This window comes from Bos grunniens, chromosome 13, assembly GCF_055505025.1.
Source record: "Bos grunniens cultivar Pamir isolate PY7600 chromosome 13, Bosgru_T2T1.0, whole genome shotgun sequence".
In the NCBI taxonomy this organism is placed as follows: Eukaryota; Metazoa; Chordata; class Mammalia; order Artiodactyla; family Bovidae; genus Bos; species Bos grunniens.
In genome coordinates this window covers 25,331,958-25,357,889 of record NC_141177.1, presented here as the reverse complement: position 1 = coordinate 25,357,889, position 25,932 = coordinate 25,331,958, and the positions used below count along the sequence as shown (strand labels likewise).

Here is a 25,932-nt window from a genome sequence, read left to right as displayed (position 1 = left end):
CCCCAGGGGAAGGACGCTGGCCAGCTCAGCTGCTGTCTTTGCTGTAGTGGGTGGGAGGGTGGTTGGGTGGGGGGCAGACCAGGTCAGGATGGGGTTTCTAGGGAGCACTGGGAAACCCATCCTTCCTGGAAATCTGTGCTCACTGCTAATTTTGTGCTTGTTTCTGCTTTAAAGCTGTTGACATATTGCCGATATCCTGGGGAATGACTGTGGAGGGGTCCTCAGAGCACGTTATTCCTCCTGAAAAGCAGGCCCAGGGGTGCTGAGGTACAGAAACACCTGGCCAACCACCTCATCTTAACAAGGATGGTGAGAAAGGGGATGGAAGACGACAATAAGGATTTAGACAAATATTTAAAAATGAGATCACATTGTGTCTTTTAAAGCTATCCCTGAAATTTCTCAAGGTATGAAAAAACATTCAGGGAGTCTATTTTGCCTTATTCATTGCATTAGCCAAGAATGAATGCATTACAAGAATGTTCCAGAAGGGAAGAACTGATGAAAATGTCTAAGGACTGTTTTGTGTTCTTTGCAACAGCATCCCATGAACACGTGTTGGGGGGAACTCTGACCTCAGGGGGAGGTCTGGAGCTTGTCCTTTCCTGGGCACGGGCACTGGGGCTGACGGTCTGCCCTTCCTTGCCCCAGGGGCCGGGGTCTCCATCTGGACTCAGTGTATGCCTTGTTTCGGCCAGTTTAGCTCCTTGGCATATGCCCCTTTGCAGCTTCTGATCTCATAGTCGTGCTCCAGACACTTGTTCAGGCCTGGCACCCCGGACCGCCAGCCGATGAAGCCCTGTGTGGTCTTCGGGACTGGGGGGGAGGGAAGCACCTGCAATAGAAGGACAGAGGATGAGTTGCCTTGGGCCACAGCCACAGGAGGTGTGTCTCCAGACGCATCAGGATCGGCGTGTGAGACCTGGTGTGGAGAAGACAGAAAGAACCCTGGTATAGACCACCAACAGACACATGGGTCAATGGAATAGAACAGAGAGCCCAGAAATGAACTTGCACTTCTATGGGGCCTTAATCCACCTGAAAGGAGGCAGGATATATAATGGGGAAAAGACATCCTCTGGGAAACATGGTGTTGGGAAAACTGGACAGCTACCCAATGGCTCAATGTGTAAAGAATCTGCCTGCAGTGGAGAAGACATGGGATACCCAGGTTTGATCCTTGGGTGGGGAAGATCCCCTGGAGGAGGAAGTGGCAACCCACAGTTCAGTATTCTTGCCTGGATAATCCCACGGACAGAGGAGCCAGGCGGGCTACAGTCCATGGGGTCACAAGAGTCGGACATGACTTGGCAACGAAACAACAACATGGGAAAGAAGCAAACTGGTCTACTTCTCACATCATGCACAGAAATGAACTCAAATGGATTAAAGACTTAAAGCTAAGATCTGAAATAATAAAACTTCCAGAAGAAAACATTGGCAGCACACTTTCTGATGTTGGTCTTAGCAATAATTTTTTGGATATGTCTCCTAAGGCAAACGTAAACAAGTGGGTACTACATCAAACTAAATGGAAACAATCAATAGGACAAAAAAGGCCGCCTATTGAACGGGGGAAGATATTTGCAAACGTATCCGATTAAGGGTTAATATCCAAAATGTACAAAGAACTCGTATAACTCAGCATCACAGAAACAAACAACTTGATTGAAAGGTAGGCAGAGCACCCTAGTAGACATTTTCCCAAGGAAGATATACAGGCAGTTAATAGTCACACGAAAATGTTCAGTGTCACCAAACATCACACCTGTCAGAGTGGCCATCATCAAAAAGACAACAAGTAATGTGTTGGCAATGATGTGGAGGAAAGGGAACCCTCATGCACTGTTGCTGCTGCTGCTGCTAAGTCATTTCAGTCATGTCCGACTCTGTGTGACCCCATAGACAGCAGCCCACCAGGCTCTGCCGTCCCTGGGATTCTCCAGGCAAGAACACTGGAGTGGGTTGCCATTTCCTTCTCCAATGCATGAAAGTGAAAAGTGAAAGTGAAGTCGCTCAGTCGTGTCCGACTCTTAGCGACCCCATGGACTGCAGCCTACCAGGCTTCTCCGTCCATGGGATTTTCCAGGCAAAAGTACTGGAGTGGGGTGCCATTGTTGGTGGGATGTAAACTGGTGCAGTCACTGTGGAAAACAGTTTGTTAGAAAAGTAAAAATAGAACTATTGTAGGATCTAACAATTCCACTCCTGGATATTTATCTAAAGTAAATGAAAGCAGTAATTCAAAAAGATATATGCAACTCTATGTTAATTGAACATGTTAAAGAAAGCTGAGTGCCAAAGTGTTGATGCTTTTGAACTGTGGTGTTAGAGAAGACTCTTGAGAGTCCCTTGGGCTGCAAGGAGGTCAAACCAGTCAATCCTAAAGGAAATCAACCCTGAATATTCATTGGAAGGACTGATGCTGAAGCTGAAGCTCCAATCCTTTGGCCACCTGATGCGAAGAGCCGATTCACTGGAAAAGACCCTGATGCTAGGAAAGATTGAGGGCAGGAGGAGAAGGGGATGACACAGGATGAGATGGTTGGATGGCATCACCAACTCAATGGACATGAGTTTGAGTAAACTGTGGGATATAGTGGAGGACAGAGGAGCCTGGTGTGCTGCAGTTCATGTGGTCACAAAGAGTTGGACATGACAACGACTAAATGACAATAAATGTTAACTGAACCATTATTTGCAATAGCCAAGATAAGGAAGCAATCTAAATGCCCATCAATAGGTGAATGAATAAAGATGTGGTCTGTACACACAACGGGATATTACTCAGCAATAAAACTAATGAAATCTTCCCACTGGTGACAACATAGGTGGGCCTAGAAGAATTCTTAGCAGTGAAATAAGTCAGACAGAGAAAGACAAATACTGCATGATTTCACTTACATATGGATTCTTAAAAAACAAATGAACAACAGAAACAGAGTCACAGAAACAGAGAGCACACAGGTAGTCGCCAGAGGGGAGGTGGAGGAGGAGAGAAATAGGTGGAGATTAGGAGGTACAGACTTCCAGCTACAAAATAAATGAGTCACGGTATGAAACGTAGTGTGGGGAATATAGTCAGTAATTATGTAATATCTTTGTATGGTGACAGATCATAACTAGACTTGTGATCATTTTGAAATGTTTAGAAACACTGAGTCACTATGCTGTATAACAGAAACCAACAGCATTGTAGGTCAATTATACTTCTAAAACAAACTCATAGGAAAAGAGATCAGTTTTGAGGTTACCAGAGGAAAGGCCGGAGAGGAGGGGGATAGGATGAAGGTGGTCAAAAGGTACAAGCTTCGAGTTATAAGATAAAAAATACCAGGGATATAATGTACAACATGATAAATATAATGAATGCTGCTCTATGTTATATACAAAAACAGTTACGATTAAGAGAATAAATCCTAAGAATTCTCATCACAAGGAGGAATGTTTCTCTAGTTCTTAAATTTTGTATCTGTATGAGATGATATGCTAAGTCGCACCCCACTCCAGTACTTTTGCCTGGAAAATCCCATGGATGGAGAAGCCTGGTAGGCTGCAGTCCATGGGGTCGCTAAGAGTTGGACACGACTGAGCGACTTCACTTTCACTTTTCACTGTCATGCATTGGTGAAGGAAATGGCAACCCACTCCGGTGTTCTTGCCTGGAGAATCCCAGGGACAGGGGGAGCCTGGTGGGCTGCCGTCTATGGGGTCACACAGAGTCGGACATGACTGAAGTGACTGATGGATCTTCACTAATCCTAGCGTGATAATCATTTCATGATGTACGTAAGTCAACTTCTGATGCTGTGTATTTTATACTTACTCAGTAATGTATGTCAATTATAGGTCAATAAAGTGAAGAAAAAAGTCAGAAAAGACAGAAAGAAGAGCCAGTGTCCCTAAGTAAGTTTCACTGAATGTAAGTACGCACCAACCCGCTGGACTCAGAGATCACATGTTCCCTGAAAATAATGATCAATCATCAAACATGTCTTTTTATCTCATAACGTTTAACATATTTAATTCATGACCTCCAGTAAAATAACTTTCATTTGGTAAAAGAGCAAAAAAGAGAAACAAAAGCAAGGTGCAGATATAGAGACTATTATAGTTCATAGTTGTTCAGTTGCTAAGTCGTGTCTGGCTCTTTGAGACCCCATGGACTGTAACCCGCCAGGCTCCTCTGTCCGTGGGATTCTCCAGGCAAGAATACTCGAGTGGGTTGCCATTTCCTTCGCCAGGGGAGATTCCTGACCCAGGGATCAAACCTGTATCTCCTGTGTCTCCTGCATTGGCAGGCAGGTTCACTACCACTGAGGCACCAGGGGAGCCACAGTTTATAGTGCCCTTTATAAAATATATGGCAATATTGTCAGATGGTATCCTGGCAGTTATAGACCTTCCAGATTTGATTAGAAGGCTTTATGATACGTGTGTAAACACACACACACACACCAAACCATAGATACCACAGGAGTGAAAGAAATTGATTTTAATTAAAAACCAAAAAGGAAATGGGATTCTATCTGAAATGAAAAAACACAATTTCATTTGTCAATTCCTTGAAATTTGAAAAATTTTTGGAAAATGTGGGTGAATGCTTATGCAGGGTTTGCCTTTCTATTTGAAATAACCTTCTGTTCTGCTCTTATGGGGGGATTTGAACCAAGACAGCAGTGAGGAATATTCGTTCAAGCAGAAGAACTGAGATGAAGAGGTTTAATATGCTTGGGGTTATGAGTTCACGCTTAGCTCAAAGGATCTTTGAATGAGGCGGTGGCGAGAGGGGACAGTCCTGGTGGGCCAGCTGCCACTGGTGGCAGAAGCCCCTTAACATATGTTCTTGATGAACTATTAACATTAATCTCCTGAGAGGCCCCATGCAGGGAGGGTCATGAACAGATGCTGGCGGGGCCAGTTTCCTCCAGCCAGCAAGTTCTCCACAATGCTGGTCCAGACTGGCTGTCAGGCACACAGACTAGCTTTCAAGTCCAGCTTGTAAGAGAAATGCAGTCAGAATCCACCCCGGGAGCTCACACTTCACCCATCAGACTGGCAAAGAGATGAAGACACCACCGTCAACAAAGGTCTAGAGGGAAAATCTGTGAAGGGCAACATTACCGCCATCTATGAAAAAGGAAAACACAAACATGTTTTGACCTGACAATCCACCTCTCAGCATTTATCGTAAGACATCCAAATACCTGCATGTGCACGCACCAAGATTATTGTGGGAGGCTGACTGCAGCCCTGTGTGTCACAGCAGGCGCCTGGACAGCCCACATGTCCATCCCCTGAAGACCCATTCAGTCACAGCCCCTCCACACCACGGAAAACTATACAGCAATGTAAAAGATGGAGGCAGCTGTGTGTTCTGAGATGGGATGACTTGGAAGATAAACTGCTAAGAGAAAAACGATGTATAAAATGTGTAAAATATGGTATAAATTGTGTATATTAGCTGCTCAGTTGTGTCCGACTCTTTGTGACCCATTGAACTAGAGCCACCAGGCTCCTCTGTCAATGGGATTTCCCAGGCAAGATTACTGGAGTGGATAGCCATTCCCTTCTCCAGGGGATCTTCCTGACCCAGGGATTGAAACCGGGTCTCCTGCATTGCATTCGTTACCAGCTGAGCCACCAGGGAAGCCCGTCCAGGGTTAAGGGAAGAGTTATATAAATTATGGTCAATTCGTACAATTAAGAAAAATGCAGTCATTAATATATTAATGATTCAGAATGCTATGGGTGACTGCATGGAAAGATAAATAGGCTATATTGTTGAATGAAAAAAGATTACAAAGCAGTCTGTGGAATTTTATTTTTAAATATGTATATATGCATGTATGAGTTTGTGTGTGTGTGTGTTGAAGGAGTAGCTGAGGATAGCACTTAAGAGCAGGGCTCTGAAATCAGATACACTTGACCTTGGAAAAGTTGTTCAGTCTTTGTCAGCTTCGGTTTCCTCAACTGCAAAATGGGTTTGATGGCAGTTATATCCATTCTCCAGGGATGTTGTGGAAATAAGATAATCATGTAAAGCACTCAGTATGGGGAGCAACTAAAGGGCAATAATAAAAGAATATGAGCCAGCATTTATTGGTGGTACATGAGGCGTAGAAGGCATCTGGAAGAACTCCCCCAAATGCTAACCATGGGTCAGTGTATGTATATGGATATTTTAATTTATGATTTATATTTTGCTGCATTTCTAGAAAAGTCAGCAAGTCTCTCTTGCTGTATAATCAGCAGAGGAAACCTCTCAATATCTCAGTGGAATGCATTCTTTCATTCATTCAGCTAATAGGTCGTACCCACTGAGCACCTAACTCAAACAAGCTGGCCATCCCATCTGACCCTGAGGGTGTCAGAGAAAGAAAATCCAGAATCGAACTCACCCATCCCTGGCCTCCTTCATCCTGAGTTTTCATCCCCCCTCCCCACATCGGGACACGGAAGTGCCTGCTCCATAGGTGGATGGAGAGCAGAACCCAGGATTAAAATGACAGAGAAGGCATGAGAAGGGCTTTCCTGGTGGCTCAGACCATAAAGAATCTGCCTGCAAGGCAGGAGACCTGTGTTCGATCCCTGGGTTGGAAAGATCCCCTGAAAGAGGAAATGGGTACCGACTCCAGTATTCTTGACTGGAGAATGTTATGGACAGAGGAGCTTGGTGGGCTACAGTTTATGGGGTCGCAAAGAGTCAGACATGATTAAGCCACTAACACTTTCACTTTCCCCATGAGAGAAGACCAGGGATATACAGAGCTCAGCAACTTCTAGAGGCATCTACCCCACATCCACATCTGACTGGTCTTTGGTAGGAATACTATCTATGTCTTCTCCCCTCTGGATGACCCAGTCACTCACTCAGCAACAAGAGTGACATTTTAAGAAGGCAATTCTCAATATTCCGCAGCCCTGCTTCCCTCTGCAAATCAGGCTCAGATCCCAGTTCCTTCCTCTGGACTCTAAGGTCCTGCACATATAAGGACCAATAACCTGCTGTGTCTCCCATGTGTGGGCCTAGGAAGGACTGGAAACCCATGTCCCTGTGGCCTGGGCACTGCTGTGTCCTTACCTGTGCCCAAGGCTTGGCCCACCTGAAGCAACACCGTTTCTGGTGGGGTGGAGATTTCTTACTTAGGAAAACAAGTACTTAAAAAGATTTTGCGAACCTTGATGTATTTCTCCACTGGGGTCACCGGCCGGATGCGGAACCGCTCAGGAAGCTCGATTTTGGGCTTTGGGGTGGCTGGTTCTTCTTCACACTTGATCAGCTGAAACACAATCCCCAGAGGCAGGGCCCCACTGGTTGAGCCTTCGGGAGCTTCCTTTCGCAGTCCCCCCAGAACAAGACTCTTCTCAGGTGACAAAGGCGGGACTCAGGTCAATGTTAGAAAGGGGCAGAGTGGGGACCTGCCGGCAGCCCAACTCAGGCCCAGGCTCTCCCAGACTGCCCATTTACTGCCCTGCCCATGATGTGAGAACATGTTACAGCTTATGGACTCAAACTAAAAACCTGCCAGCAAGGTTCAGGACCAGCCTCTAAACTAGGAGGATAGCCTCCAACCCCCCAACTTTTAATTTTTAAAGCAATTTTGAGCTCTTCAAAATCCTGATTTAATTACACATGAAGACTATTAATACAGATTCCTTTATGCATATCATATTAATAAGGACTCATTTTATGCATAAAATTTCAAATTGTGTAACTCTCCAAGTATTAAGAAAGCTCATTAAGAATGGCATAATTTCAGAGCCAGTGGGACAGGGTGAATTACAAAGGGGGTTTATATGGTCTAGAATCAAGTACGTTTTGAATTATGCGGCCCTTGAGTGATTCTGCCTCACCTCTAGAGAAACGTGGTTTCCTCATGTTGTGTCCTAGGGATATCATGGAAGGTTGCAAACCGCTGGCCACCATGCTGGTGAAGTCCACACAAGCCCACATATATGTGGGTCTTTATATGGTGTTTTATAAATGGAGCCACTATTCTAGACTCAGACATTTTCATTAAAGCATCTGAATTTCCAGACTCTCTTGAACAATCAGAAAATGCAGCTGAGTCTGTCTTGCCTGTGAGCCCTCAGCAAGGCTGATCTTGGTGCCTCTGGCTGGGGTTAGAGGTCTCTGCTGATGTCCCCAACACTCCCTATTTATTATCTCTGGTCCCTTCCCTCATTTCTGGTGTAGGAAATACCAAGAGTTATTTTCCTAATAATCTTGCAGATATTCACTTGGCCTCTCCTTTCTTTCCCTCTGAACCTCACAGTCACCCAATGAGGCAGTGAGGACTATCACCCCATTTTACAGATGGCAAGTCCAAGGCTGAGTAGCCCTGGAATCAACCAGACCAGCATCTTCCTTTGGTGCCTTTCTTAGCTGTGTAACTTTGTACTTTTTAGAGCTCAAATTCCTCATTTGTAAAATGGGCCTCAAATAGCATCCTTCTCTGCACAGGGCTTGTCTTATGGATTCAACAAGCTGGTTTGGATGAAGCACCTAGAATGTGCCTGGCATGTAGTAAAACTCAATAAATTTTTAAATCAAAGGAACTTTCAGGTGTCAGCCATCTTCAACATGCTCTATAAATTTATTCCTTTGAATTAAACACTTCATAACCACTTATTCTTGGAAATGATTGGGTCTATAACCTCCAGGGTCATCAACTTTACATTTACCTCCTCGAAGGGTGTTGATAAAAATCCCCAATTCTGGGCCCAGTTTTGCCGTGCTTCGTTTTCAGCCTTCAGGCGATATTTCCTAGGGGGAGGCGGGGGGAAGAGTTCTTAAGTGATGTACAACATTTGAAAAGGGTTGACATAGCAAACCCTAAAAGGTGCCCTGGGGAGAATTTGACCTTCATTGATGCACCTGGACTGAGTGATGATTCCCAAACAGGGAGAGAGTGGGAGGCCCTGTCACTGGGGGATTGTCATTCATGAAAGGGAGACACGTGTCTTAGAACCAGAGATGCTGGTTGGATAGTACATCAAGGACCAGACAAGACTAGGGCTGCCTCTGCCCTAGGGGTCATCTCGATACTGGATCCCTTATTTTAGGGGCCCTTGGACCTGCAGTAATGGGGGAGTGTTAAATCCTGATGGAGGTATAAGTAAAGTTCCTTTGTTTCCAGAGCAAGGACCAGGGCAGAGTGAGGTACTAGGGTGCAAAATTTAAGGAGGCACCCATTCCCAGTTCTTGCAAGGGCAGAGCCAGAACCTGCATGACCGTGACAGGGAGCCCTCCTTAAACACTGCACCCCAGGCCCCTCGTTTGTTCCACCCTAATCCTGGCCCTGCTTTTGCTGCACACGTGATATAATTTATACATAACTACCCACGAGCTGAGGTGAGTTTCAGTTGAAGTGCAGGTGTGTCTTTTACCAAAAAACTGATTAAACATTTATTCATTTGGATTTTCAAGTTTCCTTTCCTCTTTTGGAACCAGTGTCTGCACCCCAAGCCCCCTTTAATGTCTCAACAGTTTCTGAGGCCCAAGCTATTTCCCCGGGGGGGAGGGGCTGAGCACCTAAATCAGTTAAACCACTCAGTCATGTCCGATTCTTTGCGACCTCATGGATTGCATCATGCCAGGCTTCCCTGTCCATCACCAACACCTGGAGTTTGCTCAAACTCATGTCCATTGAGTTAGTGATGCCATCCAACCATCTCATCCTCTGTCGTCCCCTTCTTCTCCCACCTTCAATCTTTCCCAGCATCAGGGTCTTTCCCAATGAGTCAGTTCTTCACATCAGTAGCCAAAGTATTGGAGTTTCAGCTTCAGCATCAGTCCTTCCAAGGAATATTCAGGACTGATTTACTTTAGGATTGACTGGTTTGATCTCCTTGCAGTCCAAGGGAACTCTCAAGAGTCTTCTCCAACACCACAGTTCAAAAGCATCATTTCTTCAGTGCTCAGCTTTCTCTATGGTCCAACTCTCACAATCATACATGACTACTGGAAAAACCATAGCTTTGACTAGATGGACCTTTGTTGGAAAAATTATGTCTCTGTGATTCAATATGCTGTCTAGGTTGGCCATAGCTTTTCTTCCAACGAGCAAGCGTCTTTTAATTTCACGGCTGCAGTCACCATCTGCAATGATTTTGGAGCCCAGAAAAATAAAGTCTGATCTCACTGTTTCCATTGTTTCTCCATCTATTTGCCATGAAGTGATGGGACTGGATGTCATGATCTTAGTTTTCTGAATGTTGAGTTTTAAGCCAACTTTTTCACTCTCCTCTTTCACTTTCATCAAGAAAGTGATGAAAGCTCTTTAGTTCTTCTTCGCTTTCCTCCATAAGGGTGGTATCATCTGTATATCTGAGGTTATTGATATTTCTTCCAGTGATCTTGATTCCAGCTTGTGCTTCATCCAGCCCAGCATTTCGCATGATGTACTCTGCATATAAGTTAAATAAGCAGGGTGACAATATACAGCCTTGACGTACTCCTTTTCCTATTTGGAACCAGTCTGTTGTTCCATGTTGAGTTCTAATTGTTGCTTCTTGACCTGCATACAGATTTCTCAGGAAGCAGGTCAGGTGGTCTGGTATTCCCAGAAATTCTGGTATCTCTTTCAGAATTTTCCACAGTTTGTTGTGATCCACCCAGTCAAAGGCTTTGGTATAGTCAATAAAACAGAAGTAGATGTTTTTCAGGAACTCTCTCGCTTTTTCAATGATCCAACGGATGTTGGCAATTTGATCTCTGGCTCCTCTGCCTTTTCTAAAACCAGCTTGAAAATCTGAAAGTTCACAGTTCATGTAACTGTTGAAGCCTGGCTTGGAGAATTTTGAGCGTTACTTTGCTAACATATGAGATGAGTGCAATTGTTCAGTAGTTTGAACATTCTTTGGCACTGCCTTTCTTTGGGATTGGAATGAAAACTGACCTTTTCCAGTCCTGTGGCCACTGCTGAGTTTTCCAAATTTGCTGGCATATTGAGTGCAGCACTTTCACAGCATCATCTTTCAGGATTTGAAATAGCTCAACTGGAATTCTGTCCTCTCCACTAGCTTTGTTTGTAGTGATGCTTCCTAAGGCCCACTTGACTTTGCATTCCAGGATGTCTGGCTCTAGGTGAGTGATCACACCATCATGGTTATCTGGGTTATGAAGATCTTTTTGTATAGTTCTTCTGTGTGTTCTTGACACCTCTTCTTTATATCTTCTGCTTCTGTTAGGTCCATACCATTTCTGTCCTTTATTGTGCCCGTCTTTGCGTGAAATGTTCTCTTGGTATCTCTAATTTTCTTCAAGAGATCTCTAGTCTTTCACATTCTATTGTTTTTCTTTATTTCTTTGCATCAATCACTGAGGAAGGCTTTCTTATCTCTCCTGCTGTTCTTTGGAACTCTGCATTCAAACGGGTTTATCTTTCCTTTTCTCCTTTGCCTTTCACTTCTTTTCTTTTCTCAGCTGTTTGTAAGGCCTCCTCAGATAACCATTTTGTCTTTCTGCATTTCTTTTTCTTGGAGATGGTGTTGATTACTGCCTCCTGTACAATGTCACGAACCTCTGTCTACAGTTCTTCAGGTACTTGGTCTATCAGATACAACCCCTTGAAGCTATTTGTCACTTCTACTGTATAATTGTAAGGGATTTGATTTAGATCATGGTAAAGTATCTGTCTACAATGCAGGAGACCTGGGTTCAATCCCTGGGTCAGGAAGATTCCCTGGAGAAGGAAATGGCAACCCAATCCAGTACTCTTGCCTAGAAAATCCTATGGATGGAGGAGCCTGGTGTCCATGGGGTCACAAAGAGTCAGACACGACTAAGAGACTTCACTTTCACTTTCTTTTCATACCTGAATGGTCTAGTGGTTTTCCCTACTTTCTTCAATTTTAGCCGGAATTTGGCAATAAGGAGTTCATGATCTGAGCCACAGTCAGCTCTGGGTCTTGTTTTTGCTGACTGTATAGAGCTTCTCCTTTGGCTGCAAAGAATATAATCTATCTGATTTTGGTATTGACCATCTGGTGATGTCCATATGTAGAGTTTTCTCTTATGTTGTTGTAAGAGGGTGTTGCTATGACCAGTGCATTCTCTTAGCAAAAACTCTGTTAGCCTTTGCCCTGCTTCATTTTGAACTCCAAGGCCAAATTTGCCTGTTACTCCAGGTATCTCTTAATTTCCTATTTTTGCATTTCATTCCCCTATAATGAAAAGGACATCTTTTTTGGATGAGCATGGACCTGCCCATCAGAACAAGACCCAGTTTTCCCTACAGTCAGTCTCTCCCAACAGGAAACTTCCATAAGCCTCTTATCCTTATCCCTCAGAGGGAAGACAGAATGAAAACCACAATCACAGGAAACTAACCAAACTGATCACATGGACCACAGCCTTGTCTAACTCAATAAAACTATGAGCCATGCCATGTAGAGATATCCAAGATGGGTGGGTCATGGTGGAGAGTTCTGACAAAATATGGTCCACTGGAGAGGGAACGGCAAACCACTTCAGTATTCTTGAGAATACCATGAACAGTATGAAAAGGCAAAAAGATAGGACACTGAAAGATGAACTCCCCAGGTCAGTAGGTGCCCAATATGCTACTGGAGAAGAGTGGAGAAATAACTCCAGAAAGAATGAAGAGACAGAGCCAAAACAAAAGCAACGCCCAGTTATGGATGTGACTGGTGATGGAAGTAAAGTCCAATGCTGTAAAGAACAATATTGCATAGGAACCTGGAATGTTAAGTCCACGAATCAAGGTAAATCAGAAGTGGTCAAACAGGAGATGGCAAGAGTGAACACTGACATTTTAGGAATCATTGAGCACCTAAAGCTGAGTCTATTTCCAAAGAAAGTGTAACATGAGACAGAAAGATGAGCCATATATGTACTTAAAATATTCTAGAGCCACATTTTTAAAAAAGCGAAAATAAACAGGTAAATTTAATTCTGGTGTCACTTTTTAGGGGCATGAAGTTTTTGAAATCTAGTGTTTTATATTTATGCTGCTGCTACTGCTAAGTCGCTTCAGTTGTATCCGACTCTGTGCGACCCCATAGACGGCAGCCCACCAGGCTTCCCTGTCCCTGGGATTCTCCAGTCAAGAACACTGCAGTGGGTTGCCATTTCCCTCTCCAATGCACGAAAGTGAAAAGTGAAAGTGAAGTCGCTCAGTTGTGTCTGACTCCAGCGACCCCATGGACTGCAGCCTACCAGGCTCCTCCATGCATGGGATTCTCCAGGCAAAAGTACTGGAGTGGGGTGCCATTATAGCTCATTCCAATTTGGAATAGTTACCTATCCAGTGCTCAACAGCCACTGTGACATGGGGCAGAACAGTCTAAGGGCTTAACTGGCTCTGTTCACCAACGAGGGGCCCTCTGATTTGGGTCTTGAAGGATAAGTAGGAGTTTGTTTGGTGGGGGAAGAGAGAAAAGGGCATTCTAAGCAGAGGAAACAGACCCTGCTATGGTAGTATAATATTTCCTACTGTGGGTACCTGGATAAAAATAAAGATTAAAAAAATAATAATAGCCTGTATTTATTGCAAATAACACTGGCTTTCCATTTTCAAGAGTGATATAAAGTTTTCTATAAAAAGAAGTTTATTAGGTCAAACAAAGCTAATTTAAAGAAAAATATGAAGTGACTATTACAGGATTTTCAAGGAAATGGTATAAGTCTTAAGAGATGAAAATAAGATAACTGAAGTTTAAGAGGTTAGCAATGATGGTTTGTTGTTGCTAAATATCCCCTGGTGAAGGGAAATGACTACCCAGTCAAGTATTCTTGCCTGGAGAATTACATGGACAGAGGAGCCTGGCAGATTACAGTCCACGGGGTTGCAAAGAGTTGGACACTACTGAGTGACTAACACTGCATTTATTTATTTGTATCTAAATTAGTAACTTTCCATATTGGTTAAAACTTCAAAGAGATGGGATATTACCTAGCAATGGGACAGAAAGGCAAATAGAAACATCCATTATAGATGTTTACTGAATATGAATTTTTTAGAAAATGAATTTAATTCTTTAAAACTCGTTGAAAAACCAGGATAAGCAAGAGTAAATATAAAGTGCTCTCTTTCGAACTGAACAAATACTCAGTTCAGTTCAGTCACTCAGTTGTGTCTGACTCTTTGTGACCCCATGAATCACAGCACGCCAGGCCTCCCTGTCCATCACCAACTTCCAGAGTTCACCCAAACTCATGTGCATCGAGTCGGTGAGGCCATCCAGCCATCTCATCCTCTGTCATCCCCTTCTCCTCCTGCCCCCAATCCCTCCCAGCATCAGGGTCTTTTCCAATGAGTCAGCTCTTCACATGAGGTGGCCAAAGTATTGGAGTTTCAGCCTCAACATCAGTCCTTCCAATGAACACCCAGGACTGGTCTCCTTTAGGATGGACTGGTTGGATCTCCTTGCAGTCCAAGGGACTCTCAAGAGTCTTCAACACCACAGTTCAAAAGCATCAATTCTTCGGCGCTCAGCTTTCTTTATAGTCCAACTCTCACATCCATACATGACCACTGGAAAAACCATAGCCTTGACTAGACAGACCTTTGTTGGCAAAGTAATATCTCTGCTTTTTAATATGCTGTCTAGGTTGGGCATAACTTTCCTTCTAAGGAGTAAGCATCTTTTAATTTCATGGCTGCAATCGCCATCTGCAGTGATTTTGGAGCCCCCAAAAATAAAGTCAGCCACTGTTTCCCCATCTATCTACCATGAAGTGATGGGACCGGATGCCATGATCTTAGTTATCTGAATGTTGAGCTTTAAGCCAAAATTTTCACTTTCCTCTCTCACTTTCATCAAGAGGCTTTTTAGTTCCTCTTCACTTTCTGCCATAAGGGTGGTGTCATCTGCATATCTGAGGTTATTGATATTTCTCCCGGCAATCTTGATTCCAGCTTGTGCTTCTTCCAGCCCAGCGTTTCTCATGATGTATTCTGCATATAAGTTAAATAAGCAGGGTGACAACATACAGCCTTGACGTACTCCTTTTCCTATTTGGAACCAGTCTGTTGTTCCATGTCCAGTTCTAACTGTTGCTTCCTGACCTGCATATAAGTTTCTCAAGAGGCAGGTCAGGTGGTCTGGTATTCCCACCTCTTTCAGAATTTTCCACAGTTGATTGTGATCCACATGGTCAAAGGCTTTGGCATAGTCAATAAAGCAGAAATAGATGTTTTTCTTGAACTCTCTTGCTTTTTTGATGATCCAGAGGATGTTGGCAATTTGATCTCTGGTTCCTCTGCCTTTTCTAAAACCAGGACGAAGCTAGTGGAGGTGATGGAATTCCAGTTGAGCTATTTCAAACCCTGAAAGATGATGCTGTGAAAGTGCTGCACTCAATATGCCAGCAAATTTGGAAAACTCAGCAGTGGCCACAGGACTGGAAAAGGTCAGTTTTCATTCCAATCCCAAAGAAAGGCAATGGCAAAGAATGCTCAAACTACCACACAATTGCACTCATCTCACACGGTAGTAAAGTAATGCTCAAAATTCTCCAAGCTAGGCTTCAGCAGTACGTGAACCATGAACTTCCAGATATTCAAGCTGGTTTTAGAAAAGGCAGAGGAACCAGAGATCAAATTGCCAACATCCACTGGATCATGGAAAAAGCAAGAGAGTTCCAGAACAAATATTAAGATTTTTTAAAACATTGGGTAAATCTTAAAAATAAGCACTCAACCGTCGGCTCTCAACAAGCAAAGCTTTGCGGAGGACTGTAGGGCCAGATGCAAAATGTTTCACGCCTCTGTGGTGGGCCAAAGAAGAGAAAGAGAAAGGCTCTTTCCGCAAGGCACCCCCACCACCTCCAGCACACACTCCTAGCGCCCAGAAGTCGACCACTTCCAGGACTTGGTGGGAAAACTGAGGCTGCCAGGTGCGCACACTTTGGGTGGGAACGGTCCAGCCCACTGGGTTACTGAGTCCCCGGCCTTACCAGATCTCATCCTGGGCCACGAGGTTCATGCGCTCGGCCGCAGCCGTGCTGATCGGTTTCTGCGCCATGGGGCCTGGGGTCTTGGCACGCCCCCGCGCGCTCAGGCCTCGGGCTCAGCGTCTCAAGTCTCCTTGGAGACCGGTTGCTGAGCAACGCGGGACGCGGAGGCGGAGCCGGGGCCGCACCTGGAGAGATTGGGGCAGCCGGGCTCTCCTCTCCAGGCGTCAGGGCGCCTACTGACAACCTCGGTCCACAGTCACGCTCTTCGCGCGCCTCCCTGCCCACCTGCTTTGTCCGGGGCTGCCACAGCCCTCCTCCTCTGGGGAAAACCTTGGGGAAACCTCAAGACCTTACACGCCCTCCTCCTTTTAGACCTGTCACGCAAGTATACTCGCCAGGTGTACCAAGCCTAAGTGTACCGAGCTTAATGGATTCTGTCATAGAGACTCCTGTAACCACCTCCTGGATTACGAAATAGGTCACCCCAGCCCACCTCTTTTGTCAACTTCTCTTAGCATCCTGGTGTCGTTTTTCTCTGGCTTCCTTGTTCCAGTGTTACGTTTGACAGGTTCAGCCGTATTGCCGCGAGTACCCAGGGTGTGGTCACTTCCATGCAGACGGCACTGGGGCCAATCTTTGGGGCCTCCACGAAAGTGCTGCTGTGAATTTCAGCGCACGTGACTTTTGGCTACACATGCATGTGGCTATACATGCATTTCTTTGGCATCCACTCTTTATAATTATCTCCAAATGCAGCTCAAAGATAATACTGCCTTCCGACCCCACACCCCAACCTCTCTTTCATGCCCATCAACACTAATCCCTCATCACTGGGATGCTCATGGGGTGTTTGTTGACTGACCTATTGACCTCCCTGCCCTAGCTTCCATCCTACCATGTTGTCATTGGCCTGGTACTGAAAATGTGTCTAAAACAACAGAACATGCATCCACTTCCTAGGGCAGGGGAAGGTTCCTCTGCTTGAGCAGCCGCAGGGTACAGAGGTGTCCAGAGCCTAGTGGTGCTGAGAGAAGGAGGCAACAAGCTTCACTGACTGATAGATTGTCTCCAGGTGACTGAGAGCCTGTGAGTGCTTTCATCTCCTCACTGGAGATGGGGGATTCTCCCTGGCAGATAAGTCTCCCTCCCTCCCTATCCCTGACCTCCTGGGGTATTCACAGATTTGAGCATTTATCACAGTGTTTGGATGATGTATCTTCCCCTCTTGATGATGTTCCCCACAGTCAGCTGTGTGATGCTCCTCTCTGCTGCTGGAAATGCTGGGTGGAGGCCCAGGATTGGGTGGTCCCTACTGCTGCTTCAAATAAAATACTGAGGGGGCCAGGCAGGGGCTGGAATCAGAGCTCTGGGGATTCACCAGCTAATGGTTAGCACCCCATGGCCACAGCTGAGCGATCCAGCCCGACAGGCTGAATTGCTGCAGGTGGACAGGGATGCAGGTGGGCCTAGAGTTTCCTGCCTAGCCTTGTCTCTGAGATCGCCATTCCTACGACGGGAGAGAAGGTGTCCTGGGAAGAACTGTGAATGGTGGATACTAGGAAGAGAAGAGGATCTGTTGTATAGGGGACAAAGTCTGCTACTCTCTTGGGAAGTTTCTAAGAGGATTTTGTTACAATGATTAATTAAGAATAAATTTGTTTGCTAAATGTCTGTATGCCAGACACCAAGGGTTCATTCATTCTTCAAATGTTTGCTGACAGCCTCCATGTGCCTGGGGATCCAGGAAGGAAAAAGGCTGACAAAGTCATTGCCCTCCTGGGGCTGACTTGTCTGGAAGGAAGACACACAATGAAGCAAGTGAAGACGGATCAACAAATGTACTGTCACCCCGGACAGAGATGTGTGTTGCCAAGAAAGTTAAATCAGGGAAGAGGGCTCGAGGTGACAGGTCCAGTGAAGGGCCTATTCTAAGTGGGTGGTCAGGAAAGGCCTGTCCGAGGAAAGGATGACTGAGCACAGAACTGGGGAGGGAGGCCCCCATGCAAAGGGGTCAGAAGACCACGTTGTCCTTTCCATGGAGGACAGAGGTGCAAGACAAAGGTCTTGAGGCAGAACAAGCCCAGGGTGTTTGAAGGCCACTGTGGAGGCCAGTGCACCTGGAGGGCTTCCTGGAAAACGTGGCCAGGTGCAGAAATGAGAAAACAAGCACAATGTCTTCCAGTTTTACTAAGTAAGCACACAGATGTGAATGCAGCCACGTGAGAATGAAGCCTGATAGATGAAATACCAATAAGAGGAGAGCACCCCAGATGAGGCAGGAAAGTATAGAGGAGGTGATGAGTGAGTGGGGTTTTGAAGGATGAATAAGAGTTTGCCAGTCTTGCCCATTCTCACCAGAGCGAGCCTTCTATTGGTAGGGTTGCATGTGGAAATACACAACACAACATAATTTCATGAAGCACAGCTATACTATACTATATACTAAGACATGTATTTATTAAATATAGCTGGGCATCCATATCTTATATAACCACCCTACCCTTGGTGAGTTTCTTCACCAGTGTACCTACCACACTCAAACAAATACATGTGCATATATGAAATTCTATTTATTTTTTACTTCTGGTGGCCTGTGTTTCTTTGTTTTATACACATCCGCCTTCTCTCCTGGTTCAAGGGGTTGAAATCTCCTCCTTAGGATATTTGAAACAAAAGATTCACGGACCTCTGACAGACATAATTTATTCACCTATTGCTTTTATTTTATTGGAAAACGTGTTTTGCAGCACAGATTTTGAAGGGAGAGCTGAGAGATAAAAAGGCCATATTTGTTGATTAGATGTGGGAAATGGAGACAGTGTTTATAGCTTGCAGAGGCTTTGCCATGTTCCTGTATATCAATATTTTGGCCCTCTCTCAGCATTTCAGGATGGTTGATTTCTGATTTTTTATTTTTTTCATCTTGCTGTTGCTTTATAAAACATCCCAACAACTGGAGCCAACTGCTTCTTTTAGTGTTTTAAGCTTAAACAGTTTTCTTTTTTATTGTATGATTTTTTTTTTTTTTAACCAAAGAAGGCTTTGTGCGGGGAGCGGTCCCTGCCAGCCAGTGTGCCGTTTTTCTCAGCATGGCTGATTATTATCTCGACTGTACAACAAAGACGCGGAGGCTTGAACTGAAGGTGCCAATTTGCACGGAATGTACTTGATGGCTTACCGGAGCTTCAGCTTAAGGATCTTGAAAGTTCTCGCCTTCACACACCCATTATGCTCTCTTTAGTCCCAGCAGAAAGAACTCTTGTCTTCCTTCACAAATAGTCTACACTCCACACACCTAAAGTAGCAATTATTGTCATTCTCTGTGCCTTGTGGCGGAAGAAAAAAGCTGAGTTCCCCTTGCCACCCCCGCAGCACCCTAGAAGCCTCCCTCTGGAGCCTGTTCACCATCCGGCTTAATTATCAATTATTGCTCCAATTAGAGACCCCACCGCAGGTGAGGGTTCCATGTGTCCTGCTCTTTCTCCCCTGCCTCTCTTGTCACAGCCCTTATGATGTGAGAAAAGCCCAAGCCCTGTGTGAAAAGGAAAGTGAATTTGGATGTAAAGAAAAGAAACTAACTTTGATTTCCAGGTGTGAATGTGGCTGGAGGATCTGGGTCATTTAGTGTGGTAGGTGCCTGGACCCCCACCTTCTTCTGGTGGCTCTTAGGATTGGAAAGAGAAGGTATTTGTGCATTTGCAATGAAGGGCTTGGCAAGAATACAGCTTGGAGATGCATATGCTCTGAGGACAGGGGTGTCACCTCTGAAGGGTTTAGGCGTAGCTTCAAGTCACAAAAACTGAACTTGCATGGCACTGTAAGTACAGTAATTATCTATTATCCCAGAGGTATTTTATGGAGCTGGACTGGCCATGCAGAGGGCTCAGATCCCAGAGAGGACCTGCTGCCCTGTGTTCTGTTGACAGAGGGTCAAATGGGGTTTCTTTGTTTGTTTTATTTAACAATTTCATTCTTTTTAAAAAATTGTTATTTGGCTTCACCGGGTCTTAGTTGCAGCATGCAGGATCTAGTTCCCTGGCCAGGGATCGAAGCTGGGGCCCCTGACTTCGTAGCTTGGAGTCTTAGCCACTAGACCACCAGGGAAGTCCCCAGACAGAGGCTTTTTATGGGAAAATGGATCACTGGGCAAGGAGGTGAGGAGGGAGCTGGTTTCCAGGCTCTATTCCCTAAGATTACAAACATAGGCATTTACCCACCAGGTGGCACCGGGCAAACTTCTCCCCTCCTCCACTGGTTGACGCTTAAGGCCAGATGACTTTGAATGACCACTCATTCATTCAACCAACTAATATCTAGTCATTTCTATGTGCTAGGCTTCCCTGGTGGCTCAGATGGTAAAGAATCTGCCTGCGGTGCAGGAGACCTGGGTTCGATCCCTGGGTCAGGAAGATCCCCTGGAAAAGGGAATGGCTGCCCACTCCAGTATTCTTGCCTGGAGAACCCCATGGACAGAGGAGCCTGGCAGGCTACAGTCCATAGCGTCACAAGGTCGGACATGACTGAGTGACTAACATTTTCACTTTGGGTTTCCCTGGTGGCTCAGACTTGGGGTGGGGAGTTTGGACCTTATTCTGACAAAGGTCCTGAGTGCCTTTGGGTTGCTCTATCCAGCTAAACACACAGGCCTTCCTGTAGGAATGATGTTCATTGTTATTTTGCAGAAGCAGACACAGAATCAGAGAAGTTAGGTCACTTGTCCATGTCACACAGCTGTGAAGATAGAAAGCCAAGATCTAGGCGCCCTTCATCGTCAGTGTGGCAAATGCAAGAAGAGAGATCACCTGAAACACCTGTTCAGGCCTCTTAGATGGATAATCTTCAGGAATATGTCATTTCCCATGTTATAGTCTGGACAATCTTAACACCTATATAGGAAACCAACAGCATTGTGCATTTCTGCGTCTGCCCCCCACCACTCCCTACCCCTTGTTGAGTCCTGCCCCAGGCCGCAAGCGTGAGACCTTGCATGAAAGCCACAGAAGTGGAGCTGAAAACCAAGTTCACCTCCGAAGCTGACTGAGTCCCTTTGTAACCTTGCCAAAAGCCCCCTGATAGTCACTAACAAGCTTCCTGACTCCCAGTTAAGCAAAGAGGCCCACTCCAGTGAACACCCTATAGCGCCCCAACGAACCAGCTAACACCAACCTTCCAGCAGGAGTTTTTTATGTCTTGAGGCTAAAATTGGCTTTTAACTCATGAAAACTGTCGGCTTTCCCTGGTCTGTCAGGAGGTGGGCCCACTGTGCTCGCAGTGCCACATTATCTCTGCTCTTTGTTCTTAATAAACTCCCTCCCTTCTGAAATGCTTTGTGTCTGGAAATTCTTTTCCAGCCCACACTCAGACTGCCTCAACACCCCTTATCGCTACAACCCAGGCTTGAGTGGAGGCCCTCCCCATGAGCACCTGCAGGGCATTTATGGGGAACCCAGCACGTGCCAAGCTCTGGGTGTGGGTGGTTAGGACTTAAGTCTCATTTCTCCCTCCAGACCCAGCCACTGTTGGGGCCCAGCACACAGTAGGCCCTCAGCAGACTCTTGATTGGTTGCATGAAGTCTGTTCCAGCCATCCGCAGTTAGAAGTCTCACCCAGGGCATGAAACGACAACACGAAAGGCTAAGAAATGTGTCAAGGAGAGGCCTTTCTTGTCATGGACATGGAGGCAGGACCCACTGGGATTTTTCAAATTTGATCTGAAAGGCAAGTTGATTTTGTGCATTGATCTCTCTTTGCATCCTTCATGCTGATGTCTGGGGAGGCATCTCATGGAGGCGACTATTGTTCATGTTCAGATAACTTCATATAAAGTGGATTTTAAATGAAGGCTTGGGGGCTCTATGAAATCTGGAAGGCTAAGTTGGGAATATCTATCATTTCAGAGATTTGCTACCACTGTGATTCCTGAGGGGCTATGTGCATGCCAGGTCTTTTAAAGCTGGTTAATAAGAATAGCAGCTGCGGTGGCCCCCAGTTACTGCCCATCTATCTGATCACTGAAGAGGCTTAAAAAGGGAGCATTCGGATGGGGATCCAGGGAGACCACCGTCTACAGTGGCACACAGCTGAGGAAGCCACCGTCTATAGTCAGCCCCACCATCCTTCATTTCTTTTTCTGTGATTGAGGGACAGGGAGAGAGAGAGGACAAAAGAATCAGAGAAGACAAAAGATGGAGTTCATGAAGATTTTGTGGCCTTCTGATGCTGTACATTGTGGAGGGGAGATCTTAGGCTCTGAAATATGGGAATCTCCCAAACTCACTGGGGAACCTGAGGGTCCCCTTGGATGAGAGAGAGCTTGGAGCTTCCAAGAAAAAATAGAAACCCACTTCTGGAGACCCCTAAAGCCCAACTGACAAGTACAAGACACTCACATGCCCTGTAATCATCTTGGACTTTGTCCTAGGTTTTGTCCAGGGAAGAGCACACTGTGCCCGATATTGTTCAGGTTGCTCTGGTCTGGAGAATGGACTGTATAGCAACCTTGGAGGCCAGGGGGCCAGTTGGGAGGTTGATAATGATACCTAGACAAGTGGTGATAAGGCCTGAGCCCTGAGAGTTGGCATTTGGGGTGGGGAGAAAGAGTTAGATATGGTGGGATGGGGGGAAATTAGGAGGATGTATTAGCCAGGACTTTTGCATGAGTAAAAAAGGGGGATTGTTTAGTTTCTGTATTTGAAGAGTTGAGAAGCTTCAGGTAAGTCTGTATCCAGGAGCTAGAGTGATGCCCTCAGGACCTGGTCTCCTCCACCTCTGGGCTCAGCACATCCACCTGCTGGTTCATCTTGGGTAGGCTCTTGTGTCAGTGTTCATCAGAAGCTCCAGGCTCCCAGTGGATGGAGGCTGCTTCTTTCCCCGTGGCTCCTGCATCAGACTCAGCATTGTAACTGGACTGTCACAGGCATTTGCCCATCTCTGACTGGATCACCATGGCCAGCAGACAGAATGAGATAAATAACAGGCTGGAGCTACATGTCTACTTTAGCATCTGGATGGGCAGGGAGGCATGTTGGTTCCCGGAGAAAAGGTCAAGGTACAGGTAGGTAATCCTGGCAGTGGTCCCTGCACAGGGCGTGGAGGCCCGGTGGATGTTGGGAGGAAGTGGACGTCATAGTTGACTCTGAGCATCATGCTGACCAGGGGCTGGCGCTGGGTCCCGTGAACTGAGCCCGCTGACAAGGGGGTAGGGGAGCGACAAAGACAACAGTGACACTGGAACCAAATTAAAGCAAGATAACCCTCTGGCTCTGGACTTCCCTGGCGGCTCAGTGGTGAAGAACCCATGCACCTGCCAGTGCAGGAGACTCGGGTCCCATCCCTGGGTCGGGAAGATCCCCTGGAGAAGGAAATGGCAACCCACTGCAGTATTCTTGCCTGGCAAATCCCATGGACAGAGCAGCCTGGCGGGCTGTGGTCCATGGAGTCGCAAAAGAGTCAGATATGACTTAGTAGCTAAACAAAACAAGCAAGCTGTTAAAAACAACCCTCTGCCTCAACCCAACTAAGGTGTCCCTGATGTATAAATTTGTGACTTTGTTTGCTGGTAACTCAACTGTCATTTTCACTTTATCTCTCAGTTAAGATCTTGTCACCCTACAATATGTTTACTGTCCTTTGTTCAGGAAAAAAGGATGAACCAATACAATTTTGCTTTTTTATCTCCAAGAACGATCGGTTTATCACAATGATGATAATCAGGATGAGTGTTATAGGAAAAGCATATATTTGGGTCCAATACAAAGAACATTTTGCAAACAGGTCTATTGGGGAGGACTGTTGGAGCCTGGGTTCAGGGGTTTCTTCAGGTGTGTTGGGGGGCTCTAGCTGTGTGGTTAAACTGTTAGGCTCGCTCCCCACCCAGCTTGGGGGGCTCCAATCCGCCTTTGGCCTTTTCCTTAGGCTGCAGGGTCTTCTCCCATCCTTGTGCTTCTTGCACAGAACTGTTGCAGAGGGGAGCTCACACAGGTTGCTGAGATATCAGGCCTCTCTGAGGATCTTCCCTGAAATGTCTACCTGAAATGTTAATGTTTCCATGTACCTGCGCAGCTGGGTACAGGAAACATCTCAAATTGCTCCTGGCTTTGTTGTGTAATTCATTTGACTTATAATATGGCTACCATTGGGCTTCCCAGGTGGCGCTAGTGGTAAAGAATCTGCAGGCAAATACGGAAGACACAAGAGACTCGGGATCTATTCTTAGGTTGGGAAGATCCCCTGAAGGAGGAAATGGCAACCCACTCCAGTATTCCTGCCTGGGAAATCCCATGGACAGAGGAACCTGGCGGGCTACAGTCCATGGGGTCGCAAAGAGTCAGACACGACTGAGCACCACCACCACCACCATGGCTACATATTAGCCCTCTTTAGAACTTTCCCAGGAAACAGGGATTTCAGGAAAATTTTGGAGAAGGACTGGGGAAAAAAAATAAAACTGACTTTTTCTAGATGTGATTGCAAATTTTAATCAATGCTTCCAAAGTTATAAAAGAGCTACATTATCTTCATAAGAGGTTGTCAGTGTTTATCAGGCACTTTACTATATGCTGGTATTGTGCACAGATAATACTATACTGAGCTTCTGCATTCATCCTGAAAGATAGATATTGTTATCCCATTGTGCAGATAAGAAAACTAAGGCTCAGAGTGGCTATACTACCAGCCCAGGTCAGCTGACTGTTACCAAGTCCAAGTTCCTATTGTTCTCTGCATGACAGGCCTGTAAACCAAGAGACAGGTTGTTAGGACAAGGAATAGCAACTTTATTAGGAAAGCCAGCAGACTGAGATGATGCTAGGCTAAATACCCAAAAGAACCATCTTAGCCCAGTTAGAATTCAGGCTTCTTTAATACTAAAAGGGCAGGGGATGTCATTGGTTGTTGAAACTTGGCGTCAGAATCCTTTGTTATTGCGGCCCTCCATGTAGGTCAGGTCACAATATTCCCATAAACCTTCCAGACAAACATTATTTTCTGTTCTGCAAGTTTTAATCTCTATATGAATGGGAAAGTGGTGTACCCTTAAAGGTCAGAGTCTTGGGAATGGACTCTCATATATTTCAGGCTCTAGGCAACATTCTTAACTTGTAGCAAAAGCAACAGAACAGCAAAATATAAAGTAAAAGAAATATCGGATACGATGTCAGATTTGTTCTTCTCTGTTACACTGAGGGCAGGAGGAGATGGGCACAACAGAGGATGAGATGGTTGGATGGCCTCACTAACTCAATGGATGCAAGTCTGAGCAAGCTCCAGGAGATAATGAAGGACAGGGAAGCCTGAAGTGCTACAGTCCATGGGGTTGCAAAGAGTCAGACACGACTAAGCGACTGAACAACATTTCATAACTACTGTATGTAATGAAATCTAAAACGCCTTTGATTGTTAGATGCCCTGTTATTTCATGTGCCATAAACACACATACAGTCTAATTTGCTGCTGAGAGACTGAGCCCAGAAGTAGCTGAGCGTGCTCGGTTCCTGAGCTCTAGCTGTCGCCTGGAAGATGTGTTTGGCTCGCTGTGGATGGATGGGGTATAGCTCAGTAAAATCCTGGGCAGAAGGATTCTGTCCTTGTCATGCTCTTCCCACGGACAGGGGTAGAGACCAGGGAAGAACATCCGACAGCTATCGGAGGCCTCACTGGAAACAGACAGCCTCCAGAGCCTCGCAGCTGGATCGTCCTGCTCTTCACAAAGGAAACTCAGACCTGCAGGGCCAGCTCCTTGGTTAGCTCTCAAAAGAGGGAGAGATCAAACCGCCAGCACCCTCTGGGTGTCACTTCTCTCTGCCCATTAAGTCTGACATCCATCAAACATAAGTTGTGCCTCAGTTTCAAAGATGTTAACATGTGAAATAATGTACATTTAGAATCAGCAAAATACAGGGCCTCGAGCCCAGGTTTGGTAAGAACAGAGCGCGCGTCCAGCATGAAGAGCCCAGATGGGTAATGCCCCTCTTCAGCCCTGTGCCTGGCCTTTCCTCCAGACCACA

General features: G+C 45.7%; 1 protein-coding gene across 2 annotated transcripts; it reads right to left on the bottom strand.

The window, feature by feature from the left end:
- Positions 1-429: 429 nt before the first annotated feature.
- Positions 430-16,051, bottom strand: CIMIP1 (ciliary microtubule inner protein 1). Of its 2 annotated transcripts, XM_086330937.1 has the most exons (4): positions 15,929-16,051; positions 8,689-8,770; positions 7,182-7,283; positions 430-835 (listed from the first exon to the last, which is right to left on the bottom strand). In XM_086330937.1, exons 1-4 carry the CDS (start codon positions 15,994-15,996, stop codon positions 674-676), a joined length of 414 nt encoding a protein of 137 aa, XP_086187063.1. In that variant the 5' UTR covers positions 15,997-16,051; the 3' UTR covers positions 430-673. The 2 variants fall into 2 exon arrangements, with proteins under 2 accessions (XP_086187063.1, XP_086187064.1); XM_086330938.1 differs by lacking the exon at positions 7,182-7,283.
- Between the last annotated feature and the right edge of the window lie 9,881 nt (positions 16,052-25,932).